A 17,054-nucleotide genomic window follows, 5' to 3' on the forward strand; every position below is an offset into this window, starting at 1 on the left:
AGAGTCCAGAGATGTTCAATCTGTGGCCAGAGATGACAAAATACTTATTATTAACCAGTGTGGGGAGAGGTGGGAGGAAATAATTTGGCAGACCAGAGAAGACATAAGGAGAGTGGTTGAAGGTACTGGGCACTTTGGTGGTTGTGTGATGTACTTATATGTATTACACATTAGCATCAATACTATTATGATCACAGTAAATATAATCATATAGTCACTGTCACTATCACTGTCACTGTCATCCTGTTGCTCATCAATTTGCTCAAGCGGGCACCAGTAACGTCTCCACTGTGAGACTTGTTACTATTTTTGGCATATCAAATACACCACGGGTACCTTGCCAAGCTCTGCTGTGTGGCAAGATACCGTTGGTAGTCACATGGTATAAATAAATACATACATACATACATACATACATACATAAATAAATAGCAAACAGCCCAAAAGAGTGATTCTTGGTTACTTAGCATACCTTTCCTAAGAATCCCAGAGTCTGGCCTCTTTAGGGACTACTGTATGGGCTGGATTTCTCTGACACTTTCAGTAAGATTGAAAGAGAACATCCCAACCAGATCTTTGTCTCATGGAAAAATGAAAATCTCAAATCTTCATCCTCAGACCTCTATCAGGAAGTCTCATTTAGGGGCCGCCGGAGTCTTAGGTAGTGCAGCAGGTAGGGTGTTTGCCCTGCATGCAGCTGACCCAGGTTCAACCCCTGGCATCCCATATAGCCCACTAAGCTCTTCCAGGAGTGACTCCTGAGTGCAGAACAAGGAGTAACCCCGAAGCATTGTGAGACGTGGGCTAAAACCCAAACAAAACAAAATTTTGAAAATATCATTTAAACAACTATTTGTGTAAAAGGAATTATACTTTACTGTTCATCTTTTGCAGTTTGAGTTTTCAGAGAGTTGCATGAGCATTTAGAGAATGGCTACCCAAATAATGAAAATAGTATTCTGGACTTACAGTAGGACATGATAGCTTGACATGAGTTTCAGAAAAGTGAGTTTGGATATAATTAACTACTAAAAAGTAGCTTAAAAAAATGCATGAAAGTATTACCAAGCAGCCTTAAATTGTCTGTCAAAGTTCCATGGCATGATTTTATCAGTAGAACTTTTGCTCTTTTTGATTACATCACTTAGCCATGATCAGATATTTGCAACATCTAGTCATTAATGCTCTCCTTAGTTAAAACACTTTTTAATTCACAAGCTGAACCTACCTTTAGTGTCCTGCTTTCCATGGACCTAATAAAAGATGGAATATTAATTTAGAATCATATGTCTTTATATAGAGTAAAAGCAAAGCCTGAGACAAAAAAAATAATTGTTTCTGCATTGATAAAATAGGTATAATAATATTAGTTCTTTCAGAAACTTATGCGCTCTTTTTAAAATTTGATTGCATAAAAAAGATCAACTGTAGACTTATTAATTTAAATAATTTAATTTTAAATTTATTATTCTATTTTCAGTGAAATAGAACTGAAGGAGTTATTTTTTCCTTTTAGATATGAACTACTTCACAGTATAAGTATTATATAATATATATGTAAAGTAAAAAAAATATGGGTAGGTGTATATCATACACCCACGACCTAGCTTATGAATAAAATATTTCCAGTATTTCTGAAGCCCAGAATTGGAAAGTTTTTATATCTGCACAAAATGTAGATTCTCCCATTATTGAATAGAATAAATAAATACTGTATGTATCAAGTTTAATAAGTTTAATCTGTTATGAAGTTATGTGCATTTTCATCTAAAAACTTGTTAACTGTATTAATCAGCTCTCTGTCATTACTGAGATTTTAATTGGTCTTGTCTATGAAATACAAAGAGAAGAGATACATACAATATCACACTGTGGAGGTGGATTTCTCCATCCACCAGTTGCTTTTCTGAGTTTTGTACATTTTATTTCATTTATTTTTTAAATAAAATTGTTCATGAAACATTCCAGATTCTGAACTATGTTATATGCTAGATAAAATGTGTGTCTAATGTCAATTAAATAGAAAAAGTATCAGTTGGCAAAGCAGAAAAGGAATGTAGAATTTTAACAGGAATTATTAAAATTCTGCTCAAGGGTTGCTATTCTTAAATGGAAATTGTAATGGAATCCTTATACTTCAAGCATTATTGTACTTGGACATTATGGGATTCTGTTTTCAGAGAGTCCCCACAGGTATTTTCGGTGAAAGCATCAAGCTAACTGCCAAAATTAACAATTGTATGCATGTAAGCATTTCCTGGGGAATACCTGCATCCAGCAAAGTAGCACAGATACACAGATAAATTTGATTAGCTATTTCCCAGGAGTTTTTCTTTTGTTGAAATAGTCAAATGACTACTGCCAGGCCTGAGACAGCTCTCAGTTTTAATCTACAAAACCAAGGCATCCTTTCATTGGGGATTTACTGGGTGTGATAGAATTCAATACAGAACAGCAAATGGTTTGTTTGTGGTAATTTAAGATCAAGAGATTTGGACTAATGTCAAGAGAGGATACTTTAATCATATTTACTATGAATTTTTTGAGCCTACCAAGTAGATCTGGGGAGCTTGGGGACAGGAAATAGTGCTCATGGTTTTTCTCCACCACCTGGACTACAAAGGGTCATTGCAGTGCTCAGAAGAGCATGAGGTGTGTTAGACCTCTCAACAATCCTCCCTGCCTCTAAATATGAGCAATCATCCCTGCCTCTAAGTATCCCACTATCATATGAATTAAATTATTAATAAGGAGTGATAACAGTGCTCTGCAAGGTTTAAGTTTAGATTAGAATATGTGTTGCCAAGGTTTTATGTAGGTCTAATATGACATTTAAAGTAACATTCTGTATGCAGTATGAAATAAAATGTATGATACCAGATAAAAGGTTCCAGAAATGATGGTGTGAATTAAGGTTGTTTTGGAGAACACAAATCCTAACATGGTAGCTTAAAGCAGTATTTTTCTAAGTATTCATTCTTGCTCAAATAGTGCATTCTGAAATCAATTTGACAAAGTTTTCAAAATGATAATCAGTGTTAAACTTATATTAGAATAAGAGTAAAAGTTTTAGAGTACGGTATTTATGAGTATATATTGAAGATAAATATTTTGTATAAAGCTTTTATTAGTTACATACACACAGATGCAAAGGTTTTGAGTTCCTAGTTGAAGTACTTACAAAGCCACTTTGTTTACAAATAGCAGAGACTTAAAGTGGCTATATGAATTCCACTTTCAGGAAAAATTGTTATATAAAATTCGCTTGTTTAAGGTGTAGTGCTACAAGAAAAAAATCTGGTATGCATTCATTAGGGGGCATATGAATACATAATTGACCGCTGGTGGTAAAAGCAGTTGGAAAATGGGCTTTGTAAGACCGGAGAGATAATATAGCAGGAAAGATGCTTGCCACATTTGCAGGCAGCCCTTTTGGGTTCAGTTCTTGGCAACACATAAGGGTCCCCTAAGCTGCACCAGAAGGGTTGCTGTGCACAGCGCCAGGAGTAAGCCCTGAGCACTGTAAATATATGATAAATTTGCTCATATGCTTTCCTTCAGTTTAACAATTAGCAAAGTAAAAAAAAAGTTTGTCTTCTATCATTTACTTAGTTTGCTACCATATTCTTTTTTGCCCAGGAGATTGCACCAACAGTTTGAAAGCTATAAGGAACAAGTGAGGAAAATAGGAGAAGAAGCACGGCGTTACCAGGGCGAGCACAAAGATGATGCCCCGACTTGTGGAATATGTCATAAAACCAAGTTTGCTGATGGGTGTGGCCATCTCTGCTCCTACTGCCGCACCAAGTTCTGCGCCCGCTGTGGGGGCCGAGTGTCTCTGCGGTCAAACAACGTAAGTAACCATCAGAGTAAGGGCAGGGCCACTCTAAATACCTTCAAAGCCCAGCGTACTTCCTGAGAAGGACAAACAGGAATTCAGATGCTTAATGCCTAGGTAAAATCCCAGGGCACATATTAATATGGTCCTCCTCCGTTTTTTTGTTTCTGTTTTTTTTTGAAGGCTCATAGTTACAGAGGAGTGATGAAGAAAAAATACAGAAGGATACTTACCCTTTATGCTGTTTAATAAAGGAATCCTGTGGAAAGTTGACAACTTGTGGGAGTACATTTATTTTCAGAGGAATGTAGGGCTGAACCTGAGCCTCCAGGATTTAAGAAATGCAGTGCACTCATTTGAGTTCTCTCCTCATTTCTGAGCAGAATATCCTTATTTGGTTTATCTGTTCAGTTCATTGGTGGGCGGGGGCAGGGCGTCTTTCCATGATTTTCTATGGAAGGTTTAAAAAAAATTTAAATGTTTCCAGACCACCAAATAAATTGCCAAATCATATTAAATAGCAGCATTCTACTTTTGAATATCAGGAAACCCTCTGCCTTCTGTCAAAATACACTTTAATATGTTAATTTTTATTTTCACATTCTTCACAACATGAGGTGGTCTCATTTGGTGCAATTTCTTATTTAGCCTGAATAAGCGTTTTACCAGTGCTTAAAATATATGCAGTTTTGAGGCTGGAGAGATAGTACTGTGTGTAAGGTGCTTGCTTTACATGGAGCTGACCTCGATTTGATACCTGTCACCACTTATGTCCCCTCTAAGTCCCACCAGAAGTGATCCCTGAGCACATAGCCATTAGTAAGCCCTGAGCACTACCAGGTGTGGCAAAAACAATAAAAAATTATCTATGTATATATGTAATTTCGAGGCATTAAGGGCTTAGTATCACTTATATCAGTTGTATCACTTGTCTTCCCACTGCTCATCAGTTTGCTTAAGCAGGCGCCTGTAGTGTCTCCATTTGTCCCTGCCGTGTGCTAATGTAACTCAGTGGCGTCTGCTCACTCCAGGAACATGAAAAGCCTCAAACCATTCGTTCAGGGTCTTGACGAAGAAGTCTGACCATCTCCATAGGTGGGAGGCCAGGAGTTCTTTTGACGTCCTGTGGAATCCAGTCGGTAGCAGCTCTGGTCCATCGGGCATTACGTGTCCAGCCCATTTGATTTTCAATGCCTTGGCAAATGAGACAGTGTCCAAGGGCTTCGTTATGAAGATGCATAAAATACATTTTATAAAATTATGCTCATAGTTTTATGAAATATATTAGTTATAAAGTATAGTTATTTTTTAAATATTTTAAACATATTTTGATGTTATAAACCATAGTTCCTTTGTTAGTACAGTAGAATTATTTATAAGGATGTCTGGGAGAGTATTTTTCATAAGGTTTATAACACAATAAAGAGCAATTAAGATTAATCATATATGTGAAAATTTCTAAATGTTTAGAGAACTTGTTGCGTTTTTATCATGCATAGAACTGAACTTAATTATGTCATATTTCAAATAGCACTCTCTTGATACTTTCATAATGGAGAAAATTATAGTTAATATTAAAATTAATTTCCTAATCAATATTATATTTTCCTTGGTAGTATTATTAGAGTTGCAATTTATATATTTAAAAATCTTTTCTAGTAAACTACATTTGTAAAATAGTTATATATTATACTCTATAGCAACTCTACTATTATCTTTGTGGTTCTGGGAAGGAAAGTTCTTTAACAGCTGGATATAATAATTAAATTATGATCATGAGAATGAAATTTAAATGACTATTTAATGTTCTTTTTTCCTTCAAAGTTTAGTCTTTTAAGTTTATCTCCATAAGCTACCATGAAACCTTTTTAGAACATCACTGGGTTAAAATAGTATCTGTCACATAAAAAGTACACAAGACCTATTTGTTTTTTTCTCATTTAGTTTTCTTAAATTTTCAAAATGCATTCTTACAGATTAGACCTCATAATAATATTAAAAGTACTTACAACCCCTGTGTTAGTATTGTCCATTTTGATGCTGCCTGTGAAGAGTAAGTGTATGTCAGCCGAGTGTTGATGATATCTGAGTGTTCATAGCTATTGAGTATTATGAACTCCTACTGTAGGTGTGAGGCATGTCAATAGCAAAATAGCTGAATAATATTCTATTAAAATCATGTAGTCAAGCTTATGCCCTAGAAATATGTATACATTTGAAGAAAATTGGAGTACCTATCTCTGGAGTACCCCTCCCTGTCTAATTATGTTCATCCAAGTCACATATTAATAGATTATACATTTACTAGGGGAAAAAATTCAAAAGATCTAAAGAAAAGCAAGAACTATTTTAAATGTTTGTCAAAAAGGGCAGATAGACAACACAGGTGTTATATATAGAGCTGACCCAGATTTGACACCTGTCACCAATTATTACCTCCCTAACACCCACCAGGAGTTACTCTTGAGCACAGAACTGTGAGTAAGCCCTGTCCAGGCAAGATCTGAGTTGTCTAGATCTTGCCTACCACATGACCAATCCCAGTTCAGTTCTCACTACTGTGTACAGTCTTCTGAGCACTGCCAGGATCCCTCAGCACAAAGCCAAGAGTTAGTCCTGAGCACCAACAAATGTGTCCCAACCCTCCAAAAAATTAAAATAAAAAATTAGTGCCAGAGAGATAGTGCAGTGGGTGTCATAATTGACCTGCATGCAGCTGACTTAGGTTTCATCCCTGGAACTGCACATAGCCCAGCAAAACCTGCTGGAAATGACCTCTGAGCCTAGAGCCAGGAGTAAGCCCAGAGCACAGCCAGGTATGGGTACCACTTAATATAATTTATAGGTCCCAACCCCAAATTTCCTCACCCCCAAATTATATTATTTTTCCTATGACATAGTAAACATGAAATATATTTAATAAATAAATATTGCTTGTAGAATAGTTTATGACTAAAATAATATTTTCTATGGCTGAAATAATCACTGTATCCCTATCACTGTCATCCCTTCGTTCACCGAATTGCTCGAGCGGGGGCCAGTAATGCCTTCATTTGTCCCTGTCACATGCTAGTGTAGCCCAATGGCATCTGCTTGCTCCAGGAACATGAAGAGCACGTTGTTGTTACTGTTTGGGGCATATCAAATACGTCACGGGTAGCTTGCCAGGCTCTGTAATATTAATAATCTTACAAATATCATTACTACATAGTTTGAAGCTGTAGCGATAGCACAGCGGGTAGGGCATTTGCCTTGCAGGAAGCTGACCCTGGTTGGATTCCTCCACCCCTCTCTGGCAAGAGTCTGGCAAGCTACAGAGAGTATCCTGCCCACACAGCAGAACCTGGCAAGCTCCTCGTGGCATATTCTATATGCCAAAAACAGTAACAACAAGTCTCACAATGGAGACGTTACTGGTACCCGCTCGAGCAAATCGATGAACAATGGGAGGACAGTGATACAGTGATACAGTTTTAAATATTTTAACAGCTTTTCACTTATAAAATTTGATTCATTTAATATATTTATTTCAACCATAGAGCAAATGTGATAATGAATTAAGAATTCTTTGTGAAAAATAAGTTAGATATTGAGCTGTAATCTCAATTTAAAATATTTCAGAAAAATATAATACTTTGATTTCATATCTAATATATAGCAGAATCCACATATATGCGTTTTTGTTTAGGTTGGGGGGAGACAACACCCAGCAGTGCTCATGGCCTACACATGGCTCTGTGTTCAGAGTCACTTCTGTGGTCCTGAGAAATCCAGGCTGTCCCTGGGGTTGAACCTGGCCTCCCCATATGCAGAGCATGTATTCTTTCCCATTAAGCTGTCATCCAGCCCCATAAATGTGCATTTTATGAAATATTAAGCAGTAATTAATACTTTGACTTATTGTTATAAGTCAATATGACATTGAATTTTCAAAATAATTTTATTTTGACAATATAAAATAGCAGTTTTCTTAAAATTCTCTTTACTAACTTCTTTCTCTGTCTCTCTTTTTCTTTTCTATTTACTCTGCTTCCACGGATGCTTCCCAAAGGAGGACAAAGTGGTTAGAATTCATGATTTATTTTCTATCATTTGTTATTATAATGTTGTGAAATTTATTAAGTGAATGTTTCATTTAGCACTGTTAATCATTATATTTCATGAAGAAATTATATGCGAGAAAGAACTCACTTCCCGTACTCATGGTAAAAAAAAAAAATTAAAAGGTTTAGGAATTTTGCAGAGTTTTATATGACTAAAGGAAGTCTGAACAGTTTGGGTTCATGAGGATCGTGATATCTTAATATAATTTGAATCATTATGAAGTAACTTGTCATCTTAGATTCTGAGTTGTGATGATGAGTCTTTCTGATTTCAGGAGCAATAAACTTAAGTGGGCTCTCTCTGTCTCAGCACTGTGTAGACATATAAGCAGGTGATTTGAAAGTTTTCTGTAGAAGGAATAAAATATGTTGATTTAGTGGCAAGAGTTAATCCAAGTGAAATCAAGAGCTCAAAACAAAATTTCTCTCTATAGAACCTATATAACAGCATTGTCAAATGGAGCCAAAGTTTTTCTTTTCCTTCTCCGCAATGTGTGGAAACTACTCCCTAAAGGTAAACTATAACATTTTACACCTTGAGTTATAGAAACCTCAGAGGATATACTCAAGAAAACAGGACCTATGGAACTTCAGCTAGCTCATCCTTCATAACCATATTATACGTTTTCATTTGGTATAAGTTACAATTTCCCCAAAACTCATAAATTTCCCAATGTGAGACTGAGATAATCAGTAGCTTTTGGTTTTATCATATTAGCTTAGTTGCCTTTCAAATGTTTTAAAGTTTAAATGATATACTCAAGTACATAAGGTAGCAAGCAAGTTATTAAACCAAATAAACTTTTTAACATTGCTGTTTATATGTGTTTGATCAGTTCTTACTATAAAAGAGAAGTCAGGTTGCAAATTATATAGAGTAACTTATTTACACTGATTGTATTTGCCTTAAATATTGGAGGAATATAAGACCAGGTTTAGAGCTATTGATTTTAATAAAACAATATTATTATTGTTTGTGTTTGAAAAACCTATGCCAAGAATATACCTTGAGTTCCATCTCATGAATAGTTTTATTTTGATTTAATTTTAGATTGAAATGTAGATAATTTCTAATTTCTTTTAAAAGCAAAATTTGAGGACCAGAGAGATTACACACCATCAGGGCATTTGCTTGGTATGCGGCAGACCTGGGTTCGATCCCTGAACCCAGATGATCTTCTGAGACTCACCAGGAGTGATCCCTGAGAACAGAGCCAGAAGTTAAGGCCTGAGCACTGCCAGGAGTGGCCCAAAAGATAAACAAATAAGGATAAAAGTTTGAGTATATAATGCTGACATGATACAGACTTGTAAGAAAGAGCAGCGGGGGTGTCCAGCCTCTTCTCTTGACACAGAGAGACATACCCATCATGGTAGGAGATTTGTGCTTCTTATGATTACTGATTGTGTAATGAGAAATCAAGAAGATTTTCTGATTTTTTGGCTAAAAATAGATAAAAAACAGTGAATATAATCACGATCATCTTCATCAGTCATTAGAATTCATGTACATACTAGAACTCATATCATTTAGAATGATTTCTGATACATTCATTTAAAGATTATTAGTTTTGAGCTGTTGTGATAGTGCAGTGGATAAGGCACTTGCCTTTCACAAGGCCAATCTTGGTGCAATCCCAGCATCCCATATGACCCCCCTATGTACCACTAAGAGTGATCCCTGATCACAGAGCCAGGAGTAAGCCCTGAGCACCACCAGGGTGTGGCTCCGAAACAAAACAATTGTCAACTCATTAAGGTAACCTTTATAGACCCGGAACTGTTAAATTAAATGTGGTCTTATTTGTGTTCAAGAAAAACTGAGTATGAAACTACTCAATGGCAATTTTTTCTCTAGTTCCTGAACTGTGATTTGTTTTTATAGAGAATTATAATTTAAAGCTTTATTTGGATCTGTGTTTCATGCACACACATCCATGTGTGTTGATGTGAGTTGAAAGGGAGGAGGAATAATGGAATATAAATGGAATATTGGAATAATGGAAAATAAAATGTTTTAAAAGTAATCTTCTTGATCGATATAATAATAATGAATTCTGCTTAGCATATGCAATTGATGAATAAATGTGGCTGAAATGGTTATATATGTGTGCATATATATACACATATCTATGTATGAAATAAATTCAGTAATTTTTGCCCAAATCTGACAATACTAAAAGTTACATTATATTCTTAAGAATTAAAAATTTGAGAGTGACCTCAGTGAATTATCAACTAGTAAAGAAACAATTTCCCCAAAACTATATCAAATAAGAACAAAAATAGTTTCTCTATTCTTTATGCAGTAATTACGGCTATTATGGGCTAGAGCGATAGAGTAGCAGACAGGGTGTTTGCCTTGCACATGGCCGACCCGGGTTCAATTCCTCTATCCCTCTCAGAGAGCCTGGCAAGTTACTGAGAGTATCTTGCCCACAGGGCAGAGCCTGGCAAGCTCCCCGTGGCATATTTGATATGCCAAAAACAGTAACAAGAAGTCTCACAATGGAGACGTTACTGGTGCCTGCTTGAGCAAAATCGATGAGCAACGGTATGGCAGTGATACAGTAATATGTATGACAAACTAAGGATGGCTAACATCAATAGTATTTTTACTAAGCCCCCCAAAATTTTAGTGATCATACACTTTGCAGCCTGACAGTAGTTTATTTATTTATTTATTGCTTTTTTTTTTAAGAAATATTTTATTGAACCACCGTGAAAACAAAAAAAATACAAAGCTTTCAGGTTTAAGTCACAGTCAAATACTGATTAAACCACCATCCCTTCACCAGTGCACCCGTTCCACCACCAAGAACCCCAATACACCCCCCTCCCGCCCCTCCCCCCATCTAAGTAGCTGATGATATTCCCATTATTCTCTCTACATATTGAGTACATTTCATATTTCCATACAGAACTCACTATTGTTGATTGGAAATTTTCCCCAACAATCAGGCCTGCTGAATAAGCATCATCTAATAATTTCTCTTCCTTGGTAAAGGTGAAGACTTTGAGTCCGCGCGGCCGCTATCGCGGCCGCGCGGTTTTGGGTTTCTAATATTTTAGCTCAGTTCACAGTCAAAATGGATGGCTGCAAGAATCTGCTCTGGTGCCAAAATGGGTTAGGAGACCTCAGGATCACAGTCAGTAGGCGGGAGGCTCTGCTTCTCATGCCGCAGCTCTTGGTTCATCTCTGGGCGGAAGGCGCGCCGGGAACACCTCCCCTCCCAGGATCACCTACAGGCTACGTCACTAAAGAAAGTCCTACTTCCTGGTGTAGGGGTCTTAGAGGGTGGCTCTCACCGCATGGCTGCTGCCGCTGCCGCCATTTTCGCTCAGAAAAATGGGGTGGAGAGGGAAAAAAATCCCTTCCCGGGCTGCACGAGGTTGTAGTTCAGTTCGCAGTCAAAATGCATGGCTGCAAGAATCTGCTCTGGTGCCAAAATGGGTTAGGAGACCTCAGGATCACAGTCAGTAGGCGGGAGGCTCTGCTTCTCGTGCCGCGGCTCTTGGTTCATCTCTGGGCGGAAGGCCTATTTATTGCTTTTTGAGTCACACCTGGCAATGCACAGGGGTTACTCCTGGCTCTGCACTCAGAAATCACCCCTAGTGGTGCTCAGGGGACCATATGGGATGCTGGGAATCGAACCTGAGTTGGCCGTGTGCAAGGCAAATGGCCTACCCACTGTACTATTGCTCCAGCCCCAGTATTTTATTTTTAAAACATCACTTAACTTAAACCATGTCTAATAATAAGTTAAAATATTCTGTACTTGTTATAAAAATGTCATAAAATTATTTTTAAATTGACATGTGTAATAGGTTATAATAGGAGATTACCTTATATAAGTATATAAGCATTACTCTCATAGGTAAAATTATGATTTTCTACTTCACCAAACAGTCAATTTTGTAACTGCATATATTGTAATACTGCACAGATCTTAATAGCCTATTTAAGTAGCATTTGACATTGTTTTTCTCTTTTTTATGAATGAAAATTAAATTTTGGCAACTTCTCTGACAACATTAATGCTATATTGTTAGTAATATACCTGAATTGAAGCCTTCAAATTCAGTTTTTGGAGCTTCCATTAAGTTTTCTTCAGAATTTCTTTCTAATATGGAAGGAAGGATTGGTTTAGTAATATAGCAACCAACAATTAACTTGCTGCCCTTCTATTTAATCAATTTTCAAAATGAAGTGTCAAGTTTGTAAATTGAGTAGTTTGTAATTTCAACAATATTCTAGAACCAGAACCCTACCATTTTCTGCAGAATGTGAAAACTGCACATATATATCTTCTAAATTATCATCATCGTCCGAACGTGTGGATAGGGGACTTGAGCATGGCTGTGGCTAGGCTATGGGGGTCTTTGACTGTTGGGAGCTCTGCTCAGGGCGGGGAGGGAAGCTGGAGTCCATCCTTTCTGACAGTCCCCGGGGAAGACAGCCAGGCACACGGGAAAGATACTCTCTTCTAAATATTATTTAACCAGTCATCTGTTTTGGGGCACTCTGGATTTTTCCAGATTTTGGCTATTGTAAACAGTGCTGCAATGAACTTTGGTACATCTACACAATGGAATACTATGTAGCTGTTAGAAAAGATGAAGTCATGAAATTTGTATATAAATGGATCTACATGGAAAGTATCATGTTTCTGACTCATATCATGTTAAGTGAAATGAGTCAGAAAGAGAGGGACCGGCATAGAAATATTCCACTCATCTGTGGAATATAAAATAACATAGTGGGAGACTAACACCCAAGAGTTATAGAGATAAGGATTAGGAGGTCTGCCCCACAGCTTGGAAACTGACCTCACATGCTAGGGGAAAAGGCAGCTCAGGTAGAGAAGGAAACACCAAATAGAGGATGTCGGAAGGACCCAGTCGGGTTGGAAGATGAGAGCTGAAAATAGACTATAGACCAAACATGATGGGTACTCAATACCTCTATTACAAACTACAACACCAAAAAGGAAAGAGAACAAAGGGGAATGCCCTGCTGCAGAGGCAGGATGGGGTGGTGGGGGATGGGGTGGGGTTGGTGAGAAGGATACTGGGATCATTGATGGAGGTGAATGGGCACTGGTGGAAGGATGGGTAAACAATCACTGTATGAGTGAAATGCAGACACAAAAGTTCATAAGTTTGTAACTGTACATCACAGTGATTCTCTAATAAAAAATTTAAAAAATATACCATTTAAAAATTAAATGATATCATTTAAAAATTACTTTTCTACCTTAAGCTAACAAGGAGGTGCTTCATTTATGAATAATATTTAATTTTTTAAATTTATTTTATTTGAGACACCTTAATTTGCAATGTGGTTAACACTTTCATGCATCCTCAGTTTCAGCAACAGACTCTTCACCAGCGTCCCAATCTCACCCACCTCCCACTATTTAAAGTAGATTTTTATTGGTGCTTGTTTTTATAACCCACTATAAATGATGTTCTTGAAGAAGGAAAGTTTGGTTGTTTCATTTTGGTTTTTGTTTCATTTGGGGGACACACCCACCTGTGCTCAGGGGGACACTTATGGTGTTGCTCTAGGACTGCTTGCAGAGCAGAGGACTGAATCAGGATTGATCCCTTGTGAGGCAAATGCCTTACACCCTGTAATCTCTCTCTGCCCCAGAAAGCATAGTTTTTATAGAAAAATCCCCTAAAAGGTGCCACTAATGGGGTAGAATGAGTTTGAAGGAGTTTGCAGCTCACCAACTCATAAATTCTCATCTATGACTGAGTGTGTTGTATGAGGTTTATACATCAAGATAAACCTCAACCTGCCTCACCTTTACAAATTCTACAATGTTTTAAATTTTATTGCTATAGTTTTCGGGCCACACCCAGAAGTGGAAGTGCTCAGAGCTTTCACTGACTCTCTACTCAGCAGTCACTCCTGGTGAGGCTCAGGGAACTATACTGTGGTGTTGGGGATCAAACCTGAGTTAGTGCAAGCAGAACAAGCGTCTGATACATTGTAAAACTACTCCAGCCCCACACTCAAATTTTACTTTATTTACTTTTTATATTTTATTTTAGTCACTGTGTTTTACTTATGTTTCATACATAAAACATTCCATCACCACCCTCTCTACCATTGTCCCAGTATTTCTCTGCCCGACCCTTTAACCCCCTTCCCCCAACCCATGATAGGCTTCAGACTGACCAGTTATTAGTTTCTGCTGACTTTAGATATTCCAAATTCCACTTTTACTTTTTTTTCAAACTCTACTTTTAAATACCAAAATTATGATTTATTATTTAATCTATTGCCAGTATTAAAATACTAGAAATAGTAGAATCATTGCTATTTAAAAATGATCTACTGAATTGTGTTAAATATATATTCTTGTTATGAACAATTTTTCAGAGTTTTATCCATATTTAGTCCCTGATAGAATGAAGCATTTACTCTCAATGTCAGCATTTAGTCTTTTGAAAAACATGGCTGTGAGAATTTGTCTTCATCTACTTTCACATTCTCTTTGTTTTCCTTAGATGTTTGATTATGGATTTGTCTGCAAACATATCCTCTAGAAATGATTCTCAGAAAGATAACATAGGTATAAATAGAAAAGTTTGTAAATATAGAAATATGTAAAGGACTGTCAATAAGAAAACTTTAGGCTTCATCAAGAGAGGAACTTTCATTAAGTAATTTAGTTGATTATATTTCACTGGAGCAATAGCACAATGGGTAGGGCATTTGCCTTGCATGCAGCCGACCCAGGTTTGATTCCTCTGTCCCTCTCAGAAAGCCTGGAAAACTGCTGAGAGTATCCCACCCGCACAGCAGAGCCTGGCAAGCTACCCGTGGCGTATTCGATATGCCAAAATCAGTAACAACACGTCTCACAATGGAGAAGTTACTGGTGCCTACTCCAGCAAATCAATGAATGGGATGACATTGCTACAGTGCTACATTCCTTGTGCCAGACTGCATGCCTATCCCTTTTCTATCCCTTCAGATTTCTTTTAGTGTCTCTAATTTTGTTGAACTTAAACTGAACAAAATAGCATGTCATCAATGATTTCATGTCATAATTCAGAAAAATGTGAATGTTTTATTCCAACTCTTCGGGAGAATTGACCCAAACAGTTTTCCTTGAACAATGATTTTTAATCCTTTGCATTTGTTATTACTGTTCTTGAAATGATTACAAATATTCAGTAATCATTTGGAAATATCTGGGCTTGGCTTTATCCCTACCACAACTCATTGTTTAATACTCTTATAAGATCTGTTTCAGGGGATTATAATTTCACAAATTAATTTTAAATACAGATCGAGAGTGGGGTTAAGGGAAATTCATTTTGGTACAGAAAAATGTCCAGTGTAAGAAACTGGCTTTGGTAGGAGCAGCTTTGTGTATGCGTGTTGTGTGAAAGGTGCAGAGTTTGGAGCCACATCTGGCAGTGCTCTGGGGTCACACTTTACTGGGCTCCAGTTAGGTGTTCCTGGGATCATGTCAGGATCCGCCACATGCAAGGCAAGTGCTTCACCGCTGTGCTCTGAGAAGGACCTTTGTCAAAGTTGGGGCCGAGAGTTATCTTCTGAAGCTTGCATGCAGCAGTCCTGGGCTTTGTCCCCAGGACTGCCGGGGCCTTCCTGCACAGTTCCAAGCACCCAATAGCAGTAGTGCCTCAGAGCTGTTGGGTGTGGCCAACAATGCAAGCAAAACAAATCAGCACAAATACCTTTATTTTTGTGAATGTATGTTATCAAGTCTTGTGTTTATATACCTAAAAGTGAGATAGCTGGGCCATTTAGTAGCTCTGTGTATAAGAGTTTGACGAACTGGAAAAAAACATTATATCTAATAACTGGCTTCGTAACATTTTGAGAGTTTCAATTTTTCCACATTCCCATCAATGCAGGTTATTGTTGTTATAGCCATCATCGTTATATAAATTAAGTGATAAGTTATCTCACTGTGCATCTTAGAGTTTTCTATTAAAGTCAAATTATCAAACTAGCTTTATATCTTCCAATATTTACTTTGTGAAGAGTTAATTCCTATATAAAAATACCTTAAAATCTGTCTTTAAAAGGTTATTATAGTCTATAATAGGTATTAAATATTTCTGCTTTGGGGTTATTTATATCCTATGTAGAATGATATAAATATTTATTAACCTATGTAAATTTCTTAGCAGTGAGGTCCCTTGGGCTGGAGCGATAGCACAGAGGTTGGGCGTTCGCCTTTCATGCGGCTAACCCCAGTTCGATTCCTGCGCCCCTCTCGGAGAGCCTGGCAAGCTACTGAGAGTATGGAGCCCGCGAGGCAGAGCCTGGCAAGCTACCCGTGCATATTGAATATGCCAAAAACAGTAACAATAAGTCTCTCAATAAGAAACGTTACTGGTGCCCACTCGAACAAATCGATGAGCAACGGGATGGCAGTGAGGCCCCTTAAATTTAAGTTAATTTGGTGCTTAACATCTCTGTAAAGTACTATTCCTTAAAATGTATGCGTAGAAGGTTAAAGAGATAGTAGTGAGGTTCAAGCACTGGCATCGCCAAGCCCAGTTCAAATCCAGGCACCACATATGGGTCCTCTGAGCTCCACAAGGAATAATCCTTAATCACAGAACTAGAAGTAAGTCCTGAGGAGCACTACTAGTTGAGGCACACACAAGCATATACACGCACACACGCACACACACACACACACACACAATGAGATATTTTCTTGCCAACTGAAAGACTGTTATACAAATATAGAACTATCAATGTCAGTTTTACTACTCATAGGTCCAAAATCAACACAGAAACCAATGCTTGGAATTTCATAAATCTCTGTTTTTTTTAATAATACAGCAGATACTTTAAATATATATTTAATCAGGTATCATTGGTTTATAAACGGGTCTCATTTGTACTACATTATAATTTTTTATTTGTATTCTATGCTGTGATCACCATTAGAAATCTAGTGTCCATTTAACACCGTACAATTAACCTCATTTCCAGGTTTTACCTGTTCCCTTATCTCAATCTGATAATCAACATTCTGTAATAGATTTAGCACTGTAGCACCGTTGTCCAGTTGTTCATTAATTTGCTCACGCGGGCACCAGTAATGTCT

The 17,054-nt window shown here is 37.3% G+C and overlaps 1 protein-coding gene across 26 annotated transcripts in view; it reads left to right on the forward strand.

The window, feature by feature from the left end:
* RIMS1 (regulating synaptic membrane exocytosis 1) overlaps window positions 1-17,054 on the forward strand; it is a 512,610-nt gene that overhangs the window by 235,483 nt on the left and 260,073 nt on the right. For 23 of the 26 annotated variants that reach the window (XM_055136886.1, XM_055136888.1, XM_055136871.1 and 20 more), the window contains 2 exons: window positions 3,640-3,853; window positions 7,890-7,901. In XM_055136886.1, coding sequence (XP_054992861.1) covers window positions 3,640-3,853; window positions 7,890-7,901 — 226 coding nt within the window. The remainder of the gene's footprint in view (window positions 1-3,639; window positions 3,854-7,889; window positions 7,902-17,054) is intronic. The other 3 variants (XM_055136869.1, XM_055136875.1, XM_055136870.1) reach the window with 2 other exon arrangements.

The sequence above is a fragment of the Sorex araneus genome, chromosome 4, assembly GCF_027595985.1.
Source record: "Sorex araneus isolate mSorAra2 chromosome 4, mSorAra2.pri, whole genome shotgun sequence".
Classification (NCBI taxonomy): Eukaryota; Metazoa; Chordata; class Mammalia; order Eulipotyphla; family Soricidae; genus Sorex; species Sorex araneus.